Source organism: Zophobas morio, unplaced genomic scaffold (assembly GCF_036711695.1).
Source record: "Zophobas morio isolate AGI-343-1 ecotype UQ-CSIRO unplaced genomic scaffold, CSIRO_AGI_Zmor_V1 ptg000005l, whole genome shotgun sequence".
Taxonomy (NCBI): Eukaryota; Metazoa; Arthropoda; class Insecta; order Coleoptera; family Tenebrionidae; genus Zophobas; species Zophobas morio.
Window position 1 is genome coordinate 12,513,984 of NW_026972110.1, and position 24,433 is coordinate 12,538,416.

General features: G+C 36.0%; 2 protein-coding genes and 1 long non-coding RNA gene across 4 annotated transcripts in view; 1 reads left to right on the top strand and 2 right to left on the bottom strand.

The window, feature by feature from the left end:
- Positions 1–4,434, top strand: part of LOC135122760 (zinc finger protein Gfi-1-like) — a 71,529-nt gene extending 67,095 nt beyond the window's left edge. The window contains exon 5 of the mRNA XM_064047169.1: positions 1,396–4,434. Within this exon, the coding sequence (XP_063903239.1) occupies positions 1,396–1,589 (194 nt within the window). The 3' untranslated portion in view covers positions 1,590–4,434. The remainder of the gene's footprint in view (positions 1–1,395) is intronic.
- The window catches only part of LOC135122766 (uncharacterized protein DDB_G0290685-like), a 252,442-nt gene that overhangs the window by 93,396 nt on the left and 134,613 nt on the right, over positions 1–24,433 (bottom strand). The gene's annotated exons all lie outside the window — the stretch shown is intronic.
- LOC135119675 (uncharacterized) lies at positions 9,994–10,824 on the bottom strand. The gene is made up of 3 exons (XR_010278325.1): positions 10,752–10,824; positions 10,308–10,701; positions 9,994–10,256 (listed from the first exon to the last, which is right to left on the bottom strand). It is a non-coding gene; the product is annotated as an uncharacterized LOC135119675 (long non-coding RNA).

Genomic DNA, 24,433 nt, shown 5'->3' on the forward strand with positions numbered 1-24,433 from the left:
CATTTTTCTGGATATTTGATGTATCACAAGCGTCGGTACTTGGTCCGATGTGATTTTTAGGTTAAATTAATGACCTATTTTTATTCTGTCAGGTATGATTTGTTGCTACTGGCGGACGATTTTTGGTATGAATTTTTATCCATTTCTTAAGGGGGAATAACTAAATAGAGCGATGGATATAAAAAATATATATATTTCATGTTATTTGACAAAATTTGCCTCCCACCTAAAGTATAATCGAATGAATAAATTAAAAAAAGAATTATAAAAAAATTTGTTATACCAGTCATAGCGTAAGAAAAAATAGTGACCCATAAGGGGCTCGAACCCGCGACCTTTGAGTTATTAGCACAACGCTCTACCCAACTGAATCAATGAATGCTTGCTGAACCCGCTGCGTTTAGATTAGTAAAAAAATGTTGTAATACAATTTTGACTTTTTGCGAAAATCTTGATGCCTAAAGTAAAAAATTAAGGTGGATGCATAAGACAACAAGCACAGAAGTATGTTATCTTATAAAATTTAAATAGCATTTACCATCTAGATTTTGAAGTGACGTTGTCAAATTGCTCGTGAGGATGATCACACAAATTTTGGCTAGCTACACAATATTTTTAAGGCACCTATAAAATTTGACAATTGTCAGTCCAGTAGTTTTGGAGACTATTTAATACAAAAAGGATGCACACGATAGATGATAGAAACAGAAACGGGAGATCTATTTTTTCAATCTGTAGGGGTCATGAAACGTCGAGAAAGAACAAGATCTTAACTCTTCCATGTCTGTATATATTCCTACATTTGTCTACACTTTGCCAGAGAAAACTGTAGTCATTTTAATAAATTTAATAATGAGGATTGCAATACGAGATATAAATACGCGTTCTATCCAAAACTCCCTCGTCGTCATGCTATTATATAAAGTCCAGCAAAAGATAAATGCAAATTACTCCAATTATGAGTGTTGTCGTTGTAAAATCTCCAGTCGCTTTCGAAGCGAGTACCCTGTGTAAAGCTATCCATCAAAATTAGTCGCTAATCTTTGTACCGTTCCAGACAGTATTTGTTCTCTAGTAAATGCATTCTTATTGCGTAATGGTTTTTTTGCAGGTTGCTGTCTAACAGCATAAATACCCCTAATAAAATAATTATTGATGATATGTATTTTTTTGAACAAATGTAAAACACCTTGTATTCTATGCTACTTATATTCAATAATATGATGTTATTTAAACACCGTCTCATTCAAATATATTGCATTATTATAAATCGTATAATGTAATAGACGATTCTAGCTTCTAGGTTTGTTTATAAATACTACTAGTATAGGGAATCAATATTTTCCTAAAACCCAAATTGCCATACCCTCGCTGACTTATCGCTTTTTGTTCCAGGTGAAAAACCCCACAAATGCACAGTCTGCGGAAAGGCCTTCAGCCAGTCCTCCAATCTCATCACCCACTCTCGGAAGCACACAGGTTTCAAGCCCTTCGCTTGCGACCTCTGCGGCAGAGCATTCCAAAGGAAAGTCGATCTAAGGAGGCACAAAGAAACTCAACACACCGAACTGCGGCCGATAGTCACATAGTGTCAAACCACCGGAAGTACGACCACACTTCCGGTAACCAGTTTCAGTTCCAAGGAGGAAGAAGGCGGCAAAATGCTGCCTTCTTTTAGGCCGCATTCCTTAACGATGGACCAAAGCGCTTCGCAGCCGATGACTAGCAATCATCTGATCAGTGCTGAGGCAAGTTCCTCGAATTTGCAGTTGCCTCCGATACGTTCAGTGTTTTCTAATGTTTGTTGGACGTCGTAAAGTATACCAAAGACATACCAAATTCACTCTATAGGCGTTTCATCTGTGATTTTTAGACATCATATGAGATATGGTGCTATCTAGTTTTGTATTGGTTAGAGGTTTGTTCAAAGCCGTTGTGGAAGGGATGCAATCTTGATCATTGCGGCTGTGATCAGATTCCAAAACTTAAATCATTGTACTAGGTGTTATTTGAGGCCCTTAAATATTTAATGTGCAATTTGTTATTTGATAGTGCAATTTTACAGTTATTATTGATACAAACATATCAAGAGCAGCGGTCACACTTTCAACTTTCCTGTGTTATTAGCAAATTTAAGATTAACCTCTCTTTAGGTTTTCGTTAGACATCGATTTCAATCTGCATTTCTACACGTTAATATACGTACATTCCACGCTAATCGATGGCTAACCAAAACGTAAACGTCGCAAGAAAGGTCTCAGTAAGTTTAGCTTTTTATTTCCAGGACACGTTTTATGAACACCCGTCAAATTAGACTATCTTTATGTATGACGTTGAAGAAAACTATTTTTAATTAAGGAACATTGCAAAATTTGAATCAAATTACTGACAAAATTAATTGGCTGGGTTACGTGAAAATGGGAGAATTTTTATTGTTTCTAATTTAAACAAAAGGTCTGTAACTACGTCCAAACTACAACGAGTAATTAGTACATCATTCGGCCGTGTCGTAAAAGCAGCTATAAAAAATCGTATTTAGTTGTTCCACTTTTCTTGATAAAGGATAATTATATTGCTAGAATTTAAATCTTGAGTTAATTCAGCAAACTTGAGACAACAGCTATAAATGAGCCTGACAGTGTTCGCATACATGATAAGTGTCATTACTAAGAATGCAAATAATTTGCCGCTCTTAACTTCAACGTTTTCAACTATCGATAGATTCCACTCTTAACTAAATTACATTATTAAAAAATAAATGTCATGTTACTAATGTAACATGTATAACTTTTGATTTAACATATTGCCAACTTAAAAAAATTAACATCCGTTAAAACCTGTACAAGGAGTGTCCATCCAAAAGATTTCTGTTTCAGATACGCCAGTTCTAAAGTCATTTGCATAATTGAGCAATGTCGAAATTATGTCTCCACCGTCGTGTCATCCATTTTAAGATTGCGTTAACTTTCATGACAAATGCAAAAGCTTGACGGTGTTGCAAACTCAAGGTACAATATCACTAGACGAGAAAGTCGCGTAGAGACCATATCTTTATTTACAACAGAGCATCTACGCCGCAGGAATATAAAGCAGGCTTCCTTGATTGAGCAACTTGATTTTTAACCAGAGTTGCCTCCAACTACGGATTGAAATCTTCGTCTCGAGGAAAAGCGAGATTTTGCCCGCAGCACCGCAGCAAATTGAAAAATATTCCATTCTTTCAAACAACTCCTGAATTATTTATCAGCGCCGTAATTAACGGCCATTAGCATTGTTTATTTGGAGTGCTGCTCATTTCGGCATTTCTTCGCGGTGAAAAAATGATTTGTAAAAGTTAACAGAGATGTAAATTTTTACGTAGTCGTAGCTAATTACGAGGGCAATACATTATTGGAGGTTTAAGCAAAAATTAGAATATTCTATTCACTAACATAATTTTAATAAAAACACAATTTTGGCGATGTTATTTGGCGTACATACTTTATTTACAAAAATCGTGGACACTTTAAATTTATATAGCAAATTTTAATAGTAAAAGTAATGGATTTGTGGTTACAGCGCTTCATTGCAGCAATTTTTACTCAAATCGCAATCATTTCGCGGAGGGCAGATTAACAGCTGCTGATTAAATTATGCAGAATGCGGCGTTGTCATGTCATGTAACTCCATACTCCCAAAGCTGTGGTAGGGAAGATCACGACACTAGAAAGCTGGTTTCCGGTTTCAGCGTCGTGTCGACACCCCCGCGTTCTACCACCGAAGCCGCTTCAAGCTCGCAAAGCTGTCAAGTTTCATTCTCTTAAACGACTGATTTTACTTCAACAATTCTAGATTTGTTATTTTCAAAGCCGTGCTCCTGGAAATCTTCCGCTGAAATATTTATCTCAGTGAGTGCTGAAAGTGTTGCAACTGTCTCGCAGTTGTCTGTTGATGTAACGACATCTTTATTATTCAGTGCAGTACACGGTATAGTTATACGTACGAAAGTCATTTGTAATGCAACGATTCTAATGATCTCACTATCAGCAGATTTATACTTAGGTACAATAAATTTGCAGAGGCGGATGTGGTCAATTGAAGCAACAGTCAATTGTGAAACGAAGAAGTTATAAATAAGTGTTAGCGTTGATCACATCCGGGTCTGGCGAGAATGGAGATTTATGTTTTGTCTGATGCCTAACACTTTCAATTTAGTACAAGTATTCAACGATATTATTTTGCAACTACCAATGTACATATTTTTCATTGTTATTTTTTGTGGATAGCTTTAGTCAATGTTAAATGTATAAAAATAATGTAAATTATCAAATTTTAAGTAATTATAAGGCACTTTGTATGTAAATGTGAATTCTGTAAATAAGCTTTGTGTATGTTTTAACACACAACTTTATTCTGTCACCAAAAAGTAAATAAAATATTGTGATTATATAAAAACGTGTTTTTATCGAGTTACAAAATATTTACTAATGTCACACCTTCACTGCGTATGAAAAAACAACAAACGCAGCAAATTAATGTTAACAATTAAATTTAAGTGAGACGTATAAGTAGTAGCATTTTATTCAATAATAATTTCAATTCAAATATTGAGCAGTTAACTCAATCTGATAGGTCAGGAATTGGTAGATTGGAATCAGATTGCACATTCATAAGCGGTCATTTCAGTACATAGGTCAGTTAATAAAACTGTTAAGTAATAAAGTTATAGTACATCCAACAATATTGCTCAGTCATTTATCATAGCAGTGAAGTTTATAAATAAAAAACGAAACAAATACCTTGCTTTATATCTCAGTAGTAACAAAATATGTGGAATACAATGCATATGAAAGAACAAATAAATTTACTCATTACTAATTGCTGTTGAAATTTTCGAAGACATTGATACAAAAATTACACAGCATTTTCTTGTTCGTATTAGTTTTAACGATCAAAAACACAATTTCCAAAAATAACGTTGAGCATGAGCGATTAAATTTATTTTCTAGAAAAAATCAATTTAAAAAATAATTTAGTAGAAGTATATTATTTACTAGTATTCTAATGGAATAACGTCACAAAATATAAATTCTCTGTCTAACGTCTGTATTCCATGTATCGTTGGTTTGTGATTTTATTAAGACAGATAAACTCCGAAAGAGAAGAACCGTTTACCGTTAACATTTAAAGAGGTTATCTTGGAGTCTATTAAATTCGAGAGAAGTTAGAATTAACTAACATTTGTTTATTTATCATCTGAGGAAATATTACGGAATTATCTTAAAAAATTACTATTAAATAGATTTTGTATTGAAGAATTGGTCTAGCGGCGTTACGTCTGCTTCAATAATATACCTTTACTTCAGTAAAAGTGTTCTAAAATTTTAAGACTTTTTAAATTTAATGTTAATTTTCCATGGTGTACATCAAAATAAACATATTTAGGTTTGATTTAAATGAACTTTCCTAACTCATTCATGTTGTAACTTCAATCTGAAAACAATGTTTCTTGTTTCTTGTTTATACTTGTTCATATTAGAAATTCAAATTAATTAATAATAACTAAATCACTTTCCTTAATTTGCCACATATTTAATTTTGAATAATTAACAGATATTTTTACCTTTATATAATTTTAATAAGGTAACATTCTTTTTACTAGTTGCAGTACAAGTTATCAAATAAAAAAGAGGCGTAATTTGCTCTACAAAACGGTTTTCATTTGGTCGTTGCACAGTACATAGAATTTTACTATATTCTATAATAAGTCATTTGGAATCAATCGTAAAAAATGTTTCGTATTAAAATTACTGTAGTAAATTAATCTATCATAATTAATAAATACATCATGTTTTGCCCGGCGCCTCCACCATTTTGTAGAGAAGTTCAAATTCAAGCAAGTTTGCAACTAATTTAAACTACAGCAGAAATTTGCTATTAACTTTATAAACTTATTAATTTTGTTTCGGTACATGAAATCACGACTTAATTTTATTATGACAGTGAAAGGAGTATTAATTATTCCACTGTGTTTAAAATATGTTAGGATATACACAGAACTTGTATCATACTTATAAAAGGGTTCTATAGGGTTTGAGTCTTAATAGTTTATTTTCCGTTGGGCATTACACATGCCATTTGTGATTTTGATGAATCTTTTAACAAATTTTCAACCGTAGCAAAAAAATGACTATTACATTATTTTAGATCATTAAATAGAGAAATATAGATAATAAATATCGGTAACAAATTTATTTTTAAACGAAAAACATCAAAAATTTCTATAATTGTTGTGCACTATTTTATTTATGCATATTCCTATTTCTGTTTTGGTGCAGACGTATTGTTTCCATCCGTTTAACTACATTGACAAACTTTTTGCTAAGTTAAATGGTGCTGAACTTGTTTTTTATTTGCTTTTGGAAGATAGATATCAAACCGTTTTGCAGTAGGTATAATTGATCCAAAAGAGAATTGTAATTTGTGGTTTATTGATTGCTTTCATCCTCTGATACTGTTGCTTTCAGAATGCATATTGCAACTTATCTTTGAATAAGATTTTTCCGAGATGAACAAGTCGGGAACAAAACAGTCAAGTACAGAAACAGAACAGTCGGAAACAAAAAGGGTAAGCGACGAAGTGGATTAGGAATAAATATGGTCAAAGATGAACGGACTAGGGATGATTGAAGCGTCCCTTCAGTTATTAGGAAAATTATGACGATGTTATTATTTAATTTTTTCTAAAACTTGATGGTGTCTAGATATAAAAATTTGTTAATCCGAAGACGTAAACAATAATAATTCACATACAAATATGCAACAGAACTAGTCATATAATAAATTAATCTACTCTTACTCAGTTCTTAACCACTGCAACAATTTTCACTAAGACAGTTTCGGGATATCTAACTATTTGTATTTGTTGCTTGAAAACCTTACGCATATTAATTACAATTGACAAGAAAATTTTTGTCGTGAAAACACAATAGAGTAATTGGAATAGAAATTGTTATTTCTTAAGTTGCTTTACCTAACCTGAACTCTAACTATTAAAGGATGACTTCTGACCTGTTTCTTGGACAGTAAAGTACTCGTAATCTTAAAAGTGTATTTTTCTTCTTCCACTAAATTTCCAACGTGGTACAAATGGTGCAATAATAGTTACTTCTATAAAACTATTCTCTATTTTCGTTTTAAAACCAATCTAGCTACGTTCTCTCTGCTGCGTGAGAACCTTACAGAATATTCCAAATTTTGAACTTATGCGAATTTGTCCCTACCTACAGGCAAATGTACCCAACGTCTTTCAGTTTTGCACGACCATCTCAACAGTTAACACCCCGATATTCAGTTTACCACGGAGGTGGAAACCAACAATTGTCTTCCTTTTCTTGATGTTATGGTAACCAGGTAACCCGAAGGCCGACTTGGTCATTCAATCTATCGAAAACCTACCCATACCGATCGATATCTTCACGCTACGTCTCACCACCACCCCGCCCAAAAACAGTCTGTCATTGACTCCCTAATTCATCGAGCCACTACCATTTGTCAACCGGACAAAGTCCAAAAAGAATTAGAACATCTCCAAACATCTCTCCAACAAAATGGATACGACCACCACACATCAAGTCTGCTATTCAACGTCGGCTTAATCCCAACTCTGACAATACTTCAAATCGCCCAACTGATTTCGTATCGACTGCATATCTCCCATTCATTCCTCAGGTCACCGACCGTCTGTCCAAACTCCTCCAAAGGCAAAACAATCTTCAAACCTGCAACAAAACTTGCACAAATTCTTCCTTCTGTCAAAGATTCTCGCCAAGCTCTAGACTGCAGAGGAAGCTACAGCGTTCCCTGCTGTAAAATATATATGAGAAACTGGTCGGTTCATAATAATTCGAATTCAAGAGCACAAACGTTGTCTCAAAACAGGTCTTCTGTCCCACTCTGCCGTAGCTGAACACCAACATGCAACCGGTCACACCATTGTGTTTGAAAATTCCCAAGTTCTGTCCAAAGCACCACATCCATAAATGTCCTCATAATCTCAACTGAGACAATGTTTATTATCTGTCAAATATTTGGAAGCCCACTCTGGATGCAATTGTTTGATTATCTTCCCCCACTCCGCCCGGAGCCGTCCAATCAGCTTCAGCCACGACGGTTTCCCCCACCACGTCTCTAGAAAAAGGCCACAACCACATTCTTCCCGCCAGAAGAGTTTCACCTCTGGTATGGTTGACATACTGAGTTACCGTGGTCTTTTGCCTTATTTCTAATTTCTCAACCGTGCTCCTGAAGATGCTACTTACGAAAGTGTGCGAAACGTTGAACCCGAAAAACGATCATATAAATCCTATTATAAACCCAACAATTATTAATTGAGTTGTTACATATTTTTAAATGTTTTTAAATAAACATATAATAAAAATAATTAATACTGCTAATGCTTCATTTGTGAATATATTGCATAATTTTAATGTTAAAATATTAGTGCAATCGTTTGTAAAGTATACTGTTGTTTCAGATAGATCGAACGACGAATTACAGTCTATGTCAAAATATATAATAGGTAATCAATGTCTAACACAGTAAGCAGCTACTATGTTACTGCATATCCTAGAGAGGCGAGTTAAACCAAAATAAAAAAATAAATGAATAAATAAATTTATTTAAATATTTCATTCGATGTTATCATGATTTTTATGATAATAATTAGAGCACATTTCATATAAGGGCGAACATTTATGAATATTAATACGTAGTGTTGCCAGTTAGAATTGTTGCTCGTAATGAGAGGAAAATTTAGGTATACCAAAACAGATCTGATTAGCAGTTGTGAGCAATGGATCTCATAATACTTTTTTTAACATACGACAGTGAGGCTTTAACACGCCTAGATTTTAGAGTGTTAAAACCCATCTCTTTGCAAAAGATTTAATAACACAGTTGCATCGGCAGTATAGGCATAAAATATTTTATATTTATTATTTGTCATTGGCATAATGCGGCATTTGTAATAGTTTACCGGTAAGTTGTTAGGTTGACTCCAATACAGAAAGGTGTCAAAATCTTCCTGAAGTTTCATGAAATATGCCGGACAATCTTTAAGTTTCTACATCAAATCTTCAGATTTAATATCCTCGACAAATCGTTAATTACGAACGAGCCGAAGTTCGGGGCCTAAAATAGATCCTTGGGGAACACCTGAAATTAACGAGATCTTTACGGACTCGTTAAATTTACATAGAAGTTGAAAACTTGATTTCATTTGATTTATTACGCTGAAGATGATAACAGAGGTTTCTGGAAACATGTCCTTGCTTTAATAAAGCACTACATTCATAATGAATTAATTATGTGGAGTTTGACCTCAAGTGATAATAAAAAGTAACTTCCCAAAATCGACTTTATGCACACCAGTCTAAGGAATAAGTACAGTGGGATGCTACTTCACATCCCAATCGAAAGGAACTCACCAGTGAAGATACTTATAAGTGACAATATAACAGTCAATTTCCTATCTCAAAGTTAATTTGTTTCTCGAGATTACGACAAGTTGTATACTTTAGTTAACAAACTTTTGCATACACACGACAAAGCAACACCATTACCTTCCTACCAATTAAAAATATACTCAAAAATGTTCTGTGTTCAGTGAAATTTTATCATTTGTTATGAAGATTGATGCCACAACTGTAGGTTTAGTGGCAACTACAAAATGACTCAGTTAGTTTTCAATGAAAATATAGGGGCTGTAGTTGACAGAATTAACATTCACAGAAAAGAAATGCAAAAAAAATACTTTTTCAAACACTAACATCTTATACTGTTTCTATGGTTCATAAGAACTCGTATGTGAACTTTGATTTAAAATAACGTTGTTCTCTTAAAGTACGCTGTCAATGGCAACGTATCTTATAGCTTCTTAAAATACGATTTCGCATATTTCAAGTTTTTTATTTCGAATCTTTACAATAATTATCACCAAAGTTAAAAGTACGATTATTCAAAATAAACATTTTGAGCGGTGTTCTTGCTAGTACTAGAGCTAGAACTGGAGCTGCCACACGCTTCACTGTAACTTAGGTTCGTGGGCTTGTCCATAACGATTTCATTGTCAACTAATTCATTCGGTGCCAGCTTTTCATCTCCAAAAATTTTTTGAGCAATTTTCACTCTTTCTCCAAAAGATTCTTGTATGTAAGATTCTGCCACCTTGGTCGATTCCCACCCGCCATGCCTCTTCAACGAAGTAATGTCTCCGCCTGCATTGAATATAAAGTTACTTTGAAGAATAAAGGTAATCATTACAATACCTGCGTTAAGCAGGAGAGTTGCCGAACTGCGGCGAAAAGAATGACCAGCCTGTGTATTTAGCTGGATTTTCCAGTTTGAGGAAAGTTGCAATTTTTCTGGGAATTTTTCCAAAGGTGTTAATTCCTACATTTTGGCGAGTACATTTACCTTTATAATAGTGTAAAAAAACCCCAATGGTGAATTTGTGGGTCGTAAAGCAACATAACGTCGATACAAATCAATGGTATTAACACCAAAGCCTTCATTAACTACACTGAATCTTCTTTCTTTGTGGGTTTTACTGTCAGGTATAACAATATTCAGAACATTACCACAATCTTGTATATCGTCAAATCTCATAGCACACAATTCGGCCTTTCTGCAAGCTCCGGCAATTCCAAAAATTAAAGCAACCTACACGATTTCATATGTATAAAAAATACTTCTTATTAAGTAATTCTTACCTTCTCGAATAAATATTCTCCGTCATCAGCTTCTTGTAAGAAAGTTTTGATTTCTTCTCGTGTCAGAACGTTGGATTTTTTGCCACAATAACCAACATTTAATTTTTTTATATACGAAATAACAACACCAAATTTTTCAATATCTATGTTTTCTTTTTTCTTTAGAATGGCCTTTAACATTCAATATTCTGGCCATAAAGAACAAGGTGACAACTTTTGCGACTGTAATTGTTAAATAATTTAGTTTTATGAATTTTACTAAATATGTACTCACTCTCATGTCCAAAAAAGCCAAGATAACATCTTCGGTTACTTCCTTGATGCGGTTTTTATTTTTCCAGTCTTGGAACGAAACATATACTTTCTCGTATGCATTTTTTGACTTTAAGGGTAACAAATTGCTTCGCAATTCTTTTCCCTTTTTCGCAATTTCTTCCGGAACGTTTTCGCACATTTTGAAAATGAAAATTGTTTTTTTCAAAATTTGTTTACTTGTCATAGTTACAATACACAGCAATCTTACTATGATACTATGAAGCTTCACAAATGATTTGTCAAAATTTGTAGTAATGAATTGATCAAAAAGGAGTTGATGAATTACTGTTAGTGTTTGAAAAAATCTTGAAGCCAACACGTATTTTATAGTTTAAAAATCTCGCTCTATAAAATCCTCGCTCCCTTCGGTCGCTCGGATTTTAACTACGTTCTTGATTTTTAAACTGTCTGTAAAACACTAGTTGCCTTAATAGCTATACGAAGTAGCAAAAAGTAAAATATAGACTTACTGAAAAAGATACATCATAAACTTATACACACGATACATATGTATAAGAAATAATAAAAAATAATAATAACTTAATGACTGTCACTTCAGAGAAAACTTAACGAAAATGATGAATTGTTACCATTAATACTACTTACATAGTAATTATAACGTTTTGTAAGGACTTTTCCAAAAAAACTGTTCTAATGTGTTCGGTATATTTGACCTGTCACTGTTTGCATAGTACTTCTTTACCTGCGAGGACTCTAAAAATTTGTAAACTTCGCTAAACACAGTCATGATAGACACATTTACAGCGCATTATCCGCAGTGAGGTCATCTCCAAATACCAGTAGCCAAACTTTACCATAGGATCGAAAAAAGGTCATCGAGTAGGCTATGAAATTTTTCTTTGAAATAATGATGTTAATTTTTGTAACGATTTGACAGTATGTGTCAACCTATCAAGGAACGCATTGCTATTGCCAACATAATTTTTTCAACATGAAATTTCAATGGTTGCTGAACGATTTTTTGAGCTCTAAGCTAAGGAAGTATGGTAATCGAATCCATCGGACGACTGGATGCTTTCATATTTCTCGACGTTTCATGACTCCCAGAATAGGAAAATAGTTCTGTAGTTTTCGTCTGTCTGTTTGCCCTCTGCCGTCTGTACACATTTGTGTCAATTTTTGTTCGACAGATAATCCCAGAAAGCACTGGACCGATTATTGTCCGATTTTATATTTTAATGAAAATAATGAGATGTAATGTCAAGCAAACGGACGTAAAAATCCAGCCTCCTATGGAAGTTGCTTTGATCTGAACTTTCTGGGGTAAGCCCAAGAAATGCTACTAAAACATATGCAACTACTAATGTCAAATAAACGGACGATTTTATATGTATTTTAGGAATATCATGCTAACCAAAATTTTTTTAATGATCCCCACCACCCACGGGATGACGTCATCTCCAAAATTTACAATAGTAAATCTTATTTAAATTTTATAAAATAAAATACTCCTATACTTGTGGTTTACGAATCCGTGTTGAGTTTTTACCCTAGACATCCAAATTTTTGAAAACAAAAAAAATCAACATTGTATCACAACATTTGGAATTCAACTTTGAAACTACAAAACCGAATGCTCAGAAATCTTGTAAACATTTTAATATTATCGTTAGCATGATGAATAGATAGTTAATCAAATTTTAGCCGTTCTTCTCCAAAAAATTAAATACGTCATCTCAAAATTTTTATCAATGCATTCAATATTTTTTAGAATTTCTTACACAGGGGGAGTCAAAAAATTGATTGATCTATTTTAATGATCAAATTAAGAACAGCTTACAGCGAACCCAGAGCTCCAGCTCCCAGGCTTCGACGTCGAAACGACCAGCTAGAAAACCCGGCGAGTCCAACTTAAATTTTAAGGATGGCAACCCCAAAGCAAAACAATCCACCAAAAGCCCCGACCGCCGCACCTGTCGTGAGTTTCACACCTCCGACGACTTCAACCTCTCCCCAACAAGGAAACGCTCGAACTCCAACTCCACTGTAGTCTCCCACATCTCTGAAGAATCCGAACCCCAGGAGTACTTCAAGTACTCAATCCAAAACATTCCCACAAAATTCGCCCCCCAAAAACATCTCTACACCCTCTTAACTACCCACCTCTTAGACCGCGACATCGAAGTTCTGAAAGCGAACTTCAACAAATCCGCCCTCCTAATCACACGCAGCGAATTGCCGCCCAATTTCCATTCCCAGCTTCAAAGGGCATGCTCCGACGCTAGCGTCACCATCGTCACCATAAACCCCAGAAACAGACACCAACGAAACACCAAAAAATCTCCCTACTTCTCCATAGTAGTCCGCGATGTTGACATCAGCATCGAAGAGATGGACATCGTTAACCACGCCACCTCTGTAGACCTGAAAATCCACAAAATCTGGAGGATCGTCTCCAAGAAAACCAACAAACCCACCCTGCTAGTCCGCGTTATTTCCAGCGACCCCCAAACCATCGACACCCTCTTAAACTCAGGCCTCTCTTCGGCCGCCACCACCCATGCGAGCCTTCACACCCACCACCACCCACACCTGTCCACTGCCCAAAGTGCTTCATACTTGGGCACACCGCCTCCGAGTGCAACAAAAAACCCATTTGTCCTACCTGTCCCGACACACATGCACCCAATAAATGCCCCAAAACCGACCCGCAATGCCCGTTCTGCCACGGCAACCACCCAGCATGGTCCCGGAAGTGCTCCGAGTTTGAAAAACTCACTGTAACCCCTGAGACCCCGACAATCCCGACCTACATCATAAACCCACCAGCCGAATTCGCCGACCCTGTCGACCCCCTCGACGACGTTCCCGAACCAGTCGAAATCAACGTGTCCACCATCCACGCAAAAGCCCTCGTAGCCTACACCAGAAAACTACTCTTTGACCTCTTCCCCCACGAAAAGTCCGAAACCCAGTCCGCCATCAAAGACGCATCCCAAGCCATCTTCAAAATAACCCCCCAATTCAACCATTCAGGACACCGCCTCTTCATAACCTTTGACCTCTAATGACCACACAACCTAACATGCATGTTCCCCCGCCCTCGCTGCACGTTGGGCCACCCATCCAACGTGCAGCCCCCATCCCCCTCTCACAGCCTCCGAACCGCACGCACGATCCCAACCCAACCCACATTAACATTTCAACCATCAATGTCAATTGCCTAACCTTCAAAGTAAATGCCGTCAAAAACCTTATCCAAACTGACAACATCCATATCCTTGCAATACAAGAAACCAAAACCGAACGTGAAATTAAATTTCCCCGCTTAATAAAATACCAACGCCATTCTATCATCCCGAACGCACGCGGAACGGCCCTCCTTATCTCCAGAAAATTCCCATCCGTCCAACATGACCTCCCACACAACCTCGCAAATCTTGAAGCCATCGTTGCTAACGTCTTAATAAGTAGCATCTCAATAACCATAATCTGTTACTATAATCCACCAAGTGAAACCATCTCCTCACAACTCCTCAACGCCATTCTAATCGCCGACTTCAATTCTCGACACACAGATTTTGATGATACCGTTACAAATCGCAACGGCAGAAAATTAGTCAACCAGGCCCCGACCAAATTAAAGCCATTCGTCTCAAAAATCTCCCACAAACACCCCTCCAAGCCCTAACCACCATTTTCAATAACTGTATCAACGCTTCGTACTTCCCGATTTCTTGGAAACAAGCCTCTACCATAATGATTCCTAAACTTTGCCTTTGACCCCCACAACCCTCTTTCTTACCGCCCAATCTCACTCCTAAACATCATGGGCAAAATTTTCGAGAAGATCCTAACAAATCGCCTAAAAACTTTCCTAGAAACCAACAACATCATTCCCCAACAACAATTTGGCTTCCGCTCTCAACGCTCCACAATGAATCCCATTCTAGAACTCCAGACTTCCCGTTTTGCCAACCTCAAGGAGTGCACAATCGCCGTCTTTCTAGACATCGAGCGGGCCTTCGACAAGGTTTGGCACGACGGACTCATCTACAAATTCATTAAACGCCAAATCAACCCAAAATTTATCATGCTCCTAGACTCGTTTCTTTATAACCGTTCCTGCAGAGTCAAAATCCACAACACCCTCTCACAACCCGTCAACATTAGAGCAAGAGTCCCCCAGGGCTCCGTTCTCTCCCCCATTCTATACTCCGTATACTGCAGCGATTTTCCATTTGCAGACGCGCCCAGGACCAAGACGAGGATGTTCGCTGACGACATTGCGATCTGGGCCTCCCACAGAAACCCCGACAGAACCATTCTCCTAACCCAGAAAGCACTCAGACGAGCCGAGAAATGGACCAACGACTGGAGAGTCAAACCATATCCCCTCAAATCCCAATCTATCTGCATGTCCTACCCACGCGCGTTCACAAAAGAACGAAAATTCCGAAAATCGCGACTAACACTGGATGCCGAACAAATCCCCAAACAAAACACAGTCCGATCTTTGGGTATAACCTTCTCCCACAACTGCAAACCAGCCTTAAAAAGGTCCGAAACCGCTTCAACCTCCTCTACCACATCCGTGGCCGTATCCGCGGCTGTAACCCCGAAACCCTAAAATTCACCTACAACACCTACATACGCCCAATTATCGACTACAGAGCACCCATCTACGCGACACTCGCAATAAAATCCCTTGAAAAAATAGCTGCATGCGAAAGAAAAATCCTCCGCCGTATTTACAGACTAAATTACAAGTTCCCCTCCATGCATGTCCACCAACGCACAAAATTGATTCCCATCCTAGACCGACTTAAAACACTATAGAGAAAATACGTAATTAGAACCATTAGCGCGAACAACAACACAATCGCCTTAAACACATTACACACAACACACAAATACCCCGCCGCTAAAAACCACCTGCTTAACCGTCTTCCGCGAGTCCCTAAACATAAAATCAAATTCGCCTCAAACAGCTCTCCTGGAGACCGTATACCCGGATCTCCTCCAGACCCTCCTAAATATCATGGAGGACACCCCCATCTCACTGAGAAGATCCTAATCCCCAGCTCCGACGACGACAACGACTGACAGTACCCCGACGAGACGACCCCCCCCCCCCCCCCCGGACATCACCGCACATCTCCAAACCAGGACCGGGACGGACGACGACGCAACCAGGACCAGGAACCACAACGATAACAACCAGGACGAAGCGAAACATGTAAACCAACTATCTTAAGAACAACCAGTTAGTATAAAACTTATTGTATCATAGCCATGTCCAACGCTGAAAAGGCCCTAAGTCTCAGCAGCGCCCCACACTCCATGCCATGTAATATCTTAAGAAAAACTGTTACTAACCAGCTTAAATAAATGTATTTTTGACTTGACTTTGACTTTGAATTTGAGTATACAGTATTACACTGCATTTATTCAAACTTATATACGTGTCCTTGCTAAAATGTTCATGACTTCATCACAAATTTTCTCACCTAAAATATTATAGGCCTGTACTTTAACAATTCACACCTACCTTATTTATTTATTTACTTACTTAACTTGAGTTAGTCAACAGGCAACAATGGTCCCAATTACAGACCAACTAATATATAGGACTATTAATTTTCAGCTACAAATGATATAATAAAAAAAAAATGAATTTTGCACATTTTATAACTTTTCGAAGAATCTGTATTTCTTCGCCTGTACGTCACGGCCGAGAGAAGTTCCGTCTAAATAACTTTAAACCAATTAGTTGGGGATAGTAGGTATTTGGTCATGTATGACAATTACTAGGGTGGAGGGTGGTTGTTATTTCCCATCTTTGGTTTGAAATCACTTGAGATCAGTTCAATTGTACTAAAAATATAAAGGGATTTTCAAAATCATTAAATTTTCTCTCTTCGTCGATTTATAAAAATCAACATAAGACTTGGAGAAAGCAAAAAATACATAAAAAACACTCAACAGAAAAATTTGTTTCACGTTTAAATATTTACAAAACCTACCTTCATTTCATTGGGATTGGATATGTATAATAAATTTTCAAACGATGTAAAATATGAGACAACTGTCAAAATATATCTTTTATAAGAGAATTTAGGTTTTATGTTATTTATATATACCTATACATTTTGTAATATTAGGTGCCTATACAATCCATCCATTAATATTATTCTCTTTTTAACGACATTCATACCAAACTTGTGGTTTATGGATCTGTCTTAAGTTTTTACCTTCGGCATTCAGATTGTCTCCAGAAAATTTAAATTCTATAACATTTTATAGTAAAAAGTACGTTCAGAAGCGTTAAGCCCTTGCTAATAACGCAAAAGTTACAGTTTTTTTACACTGTGATTGTTATTATTATTGTTTCCTAAAAAACTAGATTTATTTTGTTGTACTTCAGGAGTGAGGGAAGTTCTTCTAATAACATGGGACCAATTTTTTAAAAGTGTATTATGGAAATTTTATGTAGGTATCATATAATGTACGATGATGCACTTTTTTGCCCCGGTTTCAAGTTCTTTCTTCTTATGACTACTTATTCCAGTTATAGCTTTTTTGGCGTCTTAATATCATTTTCCGGCTTCTGGACATCTTCTGATACGGTGGTGTAAAACGCCAACTAACCATAGTTTTTATTCTAACGTTATAACGACCATATAAGGCAAAAATATCTTGTCTTCACTTAAGGAATGCTCAAATGTTATAGGTCGTCGAAAAATTATGTAAATATTACAATTCATGTTTTTTTTATAGTAAACTAAGAATTTTAAATGTTTGATTATACACTAAAATTAAAAAAGCACGTCCCTGGAAATAGATTCTACCTGCTACTGTTACAATGTCATTAAAAATCTTTAATTTCCTGAGGCAATAAAATTTTACTTTGTGCAAGAATAACATTTTAAATACACACCATATTATTTTTTTTTAGATGATGTCAATCACTGACTTTTTTCGTTTTTTTTTTTTGTTTCTAGGAATACCGACTCTATTAGTTTTACTGCATGCTGTTAACACATGGCCAAAATATGCAGTCGCCGCATTAATTTCGATAAATCCAGAATGACACCTACTTCGATATAATGCTTACCGTGTATAGAAATAGATGTAGCAGATTTAACACGAGGTCATCCCCGTTAGCAGCCAGCAATTTCGGAATTGAATTTGTTTTGTTGGCGCTTGACCGAAACATTTAAGGGTGGTTGTCGTAATTTGCGTTGGTTGGGGGATGAATAAGCTGGCCAGCCAGTCCAGTGAATTCTGACGGATAACGTACGTCCAGCAGATTGACCGTTCGCCGACTCGCTGATTGTATTTCTCTGGAGAGATGTGTGTGCACAAAGCGAGCCCTCGATGATATGATTTGGAAAATCCTGACGAATTAGACTCTCTCTCATTCCGTTCTACAGCCACGTTGCTGAAATTGCACGTTTTCAAACGTTTGAATATTTGCCAAGCTTTTACAACCGACCGACCTCGTTCGACAGAATCGCCAACTGCAACTCGTAAATTAAATGGCTAAAACCGAATTTCGTCCCGCTTAATGACTGGATACATTATTGCCGACTGGATATCTACCAATCATTCAATCAATGGGTCAGCTTAGAGACAAACAAACGTAGGTTGAACGGAACGGTTTAGTCCTCCTATTGTTTTAGCAGGGTTTTGGAAAATAGTCTTTGTGTAGCTAGTGCGAGAAATGAAGCTTTAGCACACGAGATTGTGGTTTCCTTTAGTTGGATTAAAAAATATTTCAGAAAGCTTAAGTTATAACAAATTTTTATGTTTTGTACTTTAACTACAAATATTAAATCGGCACCTACATTGACCAGTAGTGTTCGTCGTAAGCAATGACCTGTGTAGTTCTTAACATTGGCAAATCCAAATAAACTTTCACAATGCTCGTCGATATCTTTCACTTTGAAACCTTAATCCATTTATTTATCAAGACTCTAAAAAATCTTCAATTCATTGTTTAAATCAAATAAAAATATCTATGTCAAGCATTCGTATCGACGTCCTTTTTTATCCTACTTGAAACTCACTCTAAAAATGATGCACTTCAAGATTTACCCGTTTTTCAGTTTTTGCTAAAAAGATTAAATATTTTACCTCAATTTCCCTTGACTAAAACTCGTTGGACATTTCTTTACCCTTATGAATACTTACGACTTGCTAAAAGTTTCTTAAAGACTCGTCGTAAGTTTAGTTAAACCACAAACTTTCAAAGACAGTTCTAAAGAGACAAAGTGAATTTGAGTAGAATAATGACAACAATTACACCTCACGTGACCTATAATTATCACTCAACGGTCGCAGTGTTATAGCTCTCTAGAGGCTCACTCGCCGGGTTCGGTAGCGAAACCCCTCAAGACTGGCAAACACGCGAACTACCGTGCAGAATCCTGTTCTTCTCTTGTACATTTGAACTACCCTAAAATGCGTCCATCCGGAAGCTAGAATGTTTCCAATCAACAACGTTGTGGTTTAATCATTTAAGGAATTAGATTTTTGCATATTAGAGCAGCATCTTTCTGTCTGTTATGTTATATGGAATATAAGAAAAGGGTGGAAAAATCGTCGGATGGGTTGCGGTTTCTGCTACCTGCGACGTTATCTAATGTTAATTGATCAATAAATACGATCGTTAAATTTTACGACCGGAACTAAAGAACAGTTCGTCAAGTTATCGTCCGCCTGTCGATACTATAGTTTATTCAAGGCAAACATTACGACCTGTAAATGTTGCTTGCAATTCCAACATAATGATCATTTTAATGTCCGCTCTAAGCCGTGGGATTTCTAAATAAATTATTTTTATGCGTTGCGATGTTAACTACGTTGGCAATAAATTGACCTTAATCGGAAATTATTTACGAGTCAGCAAGTGGACAGTGCAATCACCAAAAGTCACAAAATTTACTAAATTATTTAATACATATTTGCGATCACAGATGCGATGCCAATTTTTTTTGTGATTTTTAAATTTTTGCACGGCATTCATTGTTAGACATATTTTAGAGATGGTGATATTATTTTTGTTCATGATACTCCTCTGCGTTAGGCAAGTAAGCAATATACTTGCCATTAATTTTGGTAGTAATTTATTAAGTGGGTGGAAGAATTGTCGATCTCAGTCAGTTAAAAAACTTAATATTTCACTCTTTAATCTATATTAATCAATAAAATTAACTAATTTGTTTATTTTTTAAACGTCGTGTATAAAAATTTCTGAAAATAAAAGTATATTCTAGTACATTTCATAAATTTTATCCTATGATGTCTTTAATTTTCTAGAGGAGACGAGTAAATATGAATCTTTATTTCGTAGATTCTAAGAGAAACAACATTATTAAAAAATAAAATAAAGCAATATGCCATCACACTTTAATTTCCAAACAAGTTTTAGACAATAATATTGTGAAACGACGTAATATATTTTTTGGGAGGAATGTAGAAATAAATTTTAACTAGGGATTTACCATACTCCCGATGGGTTTAAAGCGTGTACCAAATTCCAGAGCAACACACATTATTTGACAAAGTTTTAGACGACACCTTCAAATATTTGAAAGGAAAGAGGACGTGATTTTTTAAAGAAACATGAACTAGTCGCATATTACGATTTTGCGATTAAATTACACGCTGTTAGTACTACCAAATTTTTACTATATTTTTTAAGAATTGAGTTTCTTTTCAAAAAAAAAGACAAAAGCCAAAAAACATTTAAACTGAAAGCACATTACAAAGACACGATAATCGTTTTGAACTCTCTTGAATTGCAAAAGTCATCAAGTTGGCTTTGATACTTTATACATATTATGAAGTTTATTGAACACCCGCTATAGTACCACATGATCGAAAATCAAAGTCCTCTAGTCGGCCATGAAATTTATTTTTAAAATAATGTTAGCAGTTTTTTTACACTTTATTTAGCAATTACATGAGCGTAACTGTCAAGCTGAAAAAGGAACGCATTAGTGTTGTCAACATAATTATTTTTAAAATAAATGTCATGGCCTTCTAGTGGATTTTTTTCAGGAACCACACAATGCGTTATTTTTCGAGAGGTAAAAATGACAAGTAATAAGGCTTTCTTGATGAATCACTAATATCCGATTTCTTTAGCATGTTACAGCGCATAGAAGAATGCAATGTAGATTTCTCGTGTATCTATTGTCTATCATTGAAAATTGATTCGATAAATATTCTCCAAAACTATTGAATATAACTATTTATTACTACCATCATCGTTTACCAAAGTTTATTTACGATCTGAAAAAAAAATAATGACGTCATATCCAAGTTTTTTAGCATACTTTCTTTTTAGATTAACAAATCTTACAATTTATCTTTAAAAATTTAAGGCTTTCTTTAAAATCTAGTAAAATATCGATGCCGATTTAAAAATAAGCGAACTTTGGTTATAATTTAAATTAGTCCTTAAAAATGTGTTAAAATACAATACATAAAGGAAAGTTAATTTCGGAGACTTCGACGGTCGGAATCAATACATGATCGTTTTCCGTTTCGCAGACTTTCGTAAGTGGCATCTTCAGGAGCAGGTTTAAGAATAAGGCAAAAGAGCACTGTAACTCAGTATATCAACCATACCAGAGGCTAAACCCTTCTGGAGGGAAGAACGTGATTGTGACCTACATATAGAGACGTGCTGTAGGAAACCGTCGTGGTTGAAACTGATTCGCCGGCTCCGGGAGAAGTGGGGGGAGATAAACGAGCATTTGCATCCAGTGTGAGCTTCGAAATATTTGACAGATAATAACCATTGTCTCGGTTGACGTTATGAGGACATTTATGGATTTCAATATTATTGCTCATTACTGCTCCTGAAGATGCCACTTTCGAAAGTGTGTGAAACGTTGAACCCAAAAAGTCAGTTAACACGGTTCCAACCTGGAAAACGATCATGTATAAAGGAAAGTTCTTTGCACATATTAGGGGTAATTCTAATATAGTCTTTGCCATTTCTATTGAAACACCACTTGTTAATCGTAAATTTGGCAACGTTCATATTCAGACAATTTTCTAACTAAAAGCCGTTGTCAATCAATCGAAAGCTGTTATCAATTGCTAAATTTTAAGCAAAATCAACAGGTGGTGTTTCGATAGAAATGGCAAAGAAAATATACATTTATCCCCCAAAAAATGTATAGTGTCATATTAAAAACATAGAATAGATTAATTTATCATTTTTATCACGGAATCACAGAGCATCGTATGGATCAACCAAATACTTTGCGACAATATTTGATCGGTCAGAGAAGTGTCGGTGTCAAGGTATTTGATGTTAAAACTTAGGTTAGAATTCACCTACATCTGTCTTGCACAGTTCTTGTCTATAACAGCTCCGGCTCATCCAACAAACGTATCAAGTTCGAAAATATCAAACCTTTAAGACCCCCATGGACCCGAAGACCATGACCTCCGTGGTTTATAGTTCCAACGGAAACTGGAGTAGTGACCATCTTTAAAATTTTTATCGAGCCGTCAAAGAAACTGAAGCTTTAGTTGGCTCTCGGTAGAGCTCCACTTTGAGAACATAGGTTGCACCAAGTTCGGATGACATAGAAAAAGAAAGTCTTATGTTTTCACATCATTGCCAAAATCGGTCCCGAAGACGGCAAGCCACAGTTAAAGATCAGACAAGACCACAGGACGTAATCCATTTGCTAGTTGACAGCTGACGTTGCTCGTGCCCTTTGTTGGATCATCAGATAACTAACCGAGGTACTACGAGTCAAATCTCTCACCAGTGATACTGTGATATCTCTTTTTAATTCAATACACTAAACTGAAATAACATGTTTTACTTGGCCAGAAGTAAAAATTAATATATTCACGGTCATTCAAAAGTTAATAACGTAATATCAAGAAATTTTTGGGGTTCCATGACTTTTGTACGTATTAGTTTTATATACAAGTCTTCTAATAGATTATTGGCGTTGACTAGTGATATCACTTTGTTTGATTCCTGTTACCGGTTACCGGAGATTTAAAAAACTCCTCAGGGGTCTGTTTTGCGTTCCCTCCTATTCATACCTACACAGCGGATCTAGGGGTACCTCATCGAGTCTTTCTTTGACAATGTTTGTTGTCAGATTAAAAATATGTATCAAAAATAGTTACCATAATGATTTAGCCTATGATATTCGTGCAATCTATAGATGATCCAATACTTGGCTAGTCCCACTCAATATAAAAACGTGTAAAGTACCTACCACATATTGATACAAATAATTATGTAGCCAAAATGTAATTACTGAGTTCAAACTTACCAACTAATCGATTGACGAACAACATGTTGGTAGACTTGTCTACTACTGAAGACATACAAGGTATGGGGCCTTTCATGAGTTCGGAGAACTGACGAACTGGGTTCAAACGTATACCTTTATTTGGCATCATGATTTAGGTACGAACAAATTATCTACATTATGTGTCCCTAAATGTCTGAGTTGACCAAAAACGATTCAGACCAGTAACTTCAAAATGACTTTTAAAGATCATTTTCCAATATTTTAGATCGTATTGTAAATATTTTAGAAAATAGGTGTCAGTCTGTAAACTGGAAAAAATTAAACTCAAAAAGTCTGCCCTTAAATTATGGAGCGCCACAAGGCTCAGTCTTAGGGCCTCTTTTGTTTCTGGTATATATAAATGACTTTTCTTCAAATGTATCGTGTCAGTCCATTCAATTTGCAGATGATTCCACCCTATTCGTGAATGCGGTAGACGAGTAAAACGGTTCACAGTCGGTTTGTATTGAGTCACATTTGAAGGGCAAAAATTGGTTTCCAGCCAACAGGATAACTTTAAATGTTAGTAAATTAGTTAAGATGTGGTGTACCTTAAAAAATAATTATAAGTATTTCTAGTAATAGTTTAAACAGCACCAAATTTTCCAAAAGGCTTATACAGGGCTTTCATAAATGATTCTAAGGGCGTAGTTGGCCATGGATTTCAAAAATGCCGCTTTGCTGAAATTGTCTCATTTGACAGTTCTCACTTGTCATTTGTAACCTGTCACTTAAAATAATCGCTTTTATTGTTCTACCACTTTCCAAGTGTGATTTACAGTAATTCTCGTTGATCCAAGTTTAAAACAACAAAATAGCCTTTCTCAAGGCTCTTGGTGCGTGCGTGCGAAAACTTTGTGCTCGAAGCGAAGACCGTGAAAATGGTTTATTCGGTTGAGCAAAACACTTTCATCGTTATGTCTTATTATCGCAATGGAACATTCGTAGACGGAGCGTGGCTGTATTCTGTAGCCGCTTGTAAGCAAGAATATCTGGCCAATTACCCTGATTTGGAAATTCAAGAAACATCATTAGAGGCTCACATTAGAGATGTCATCAACA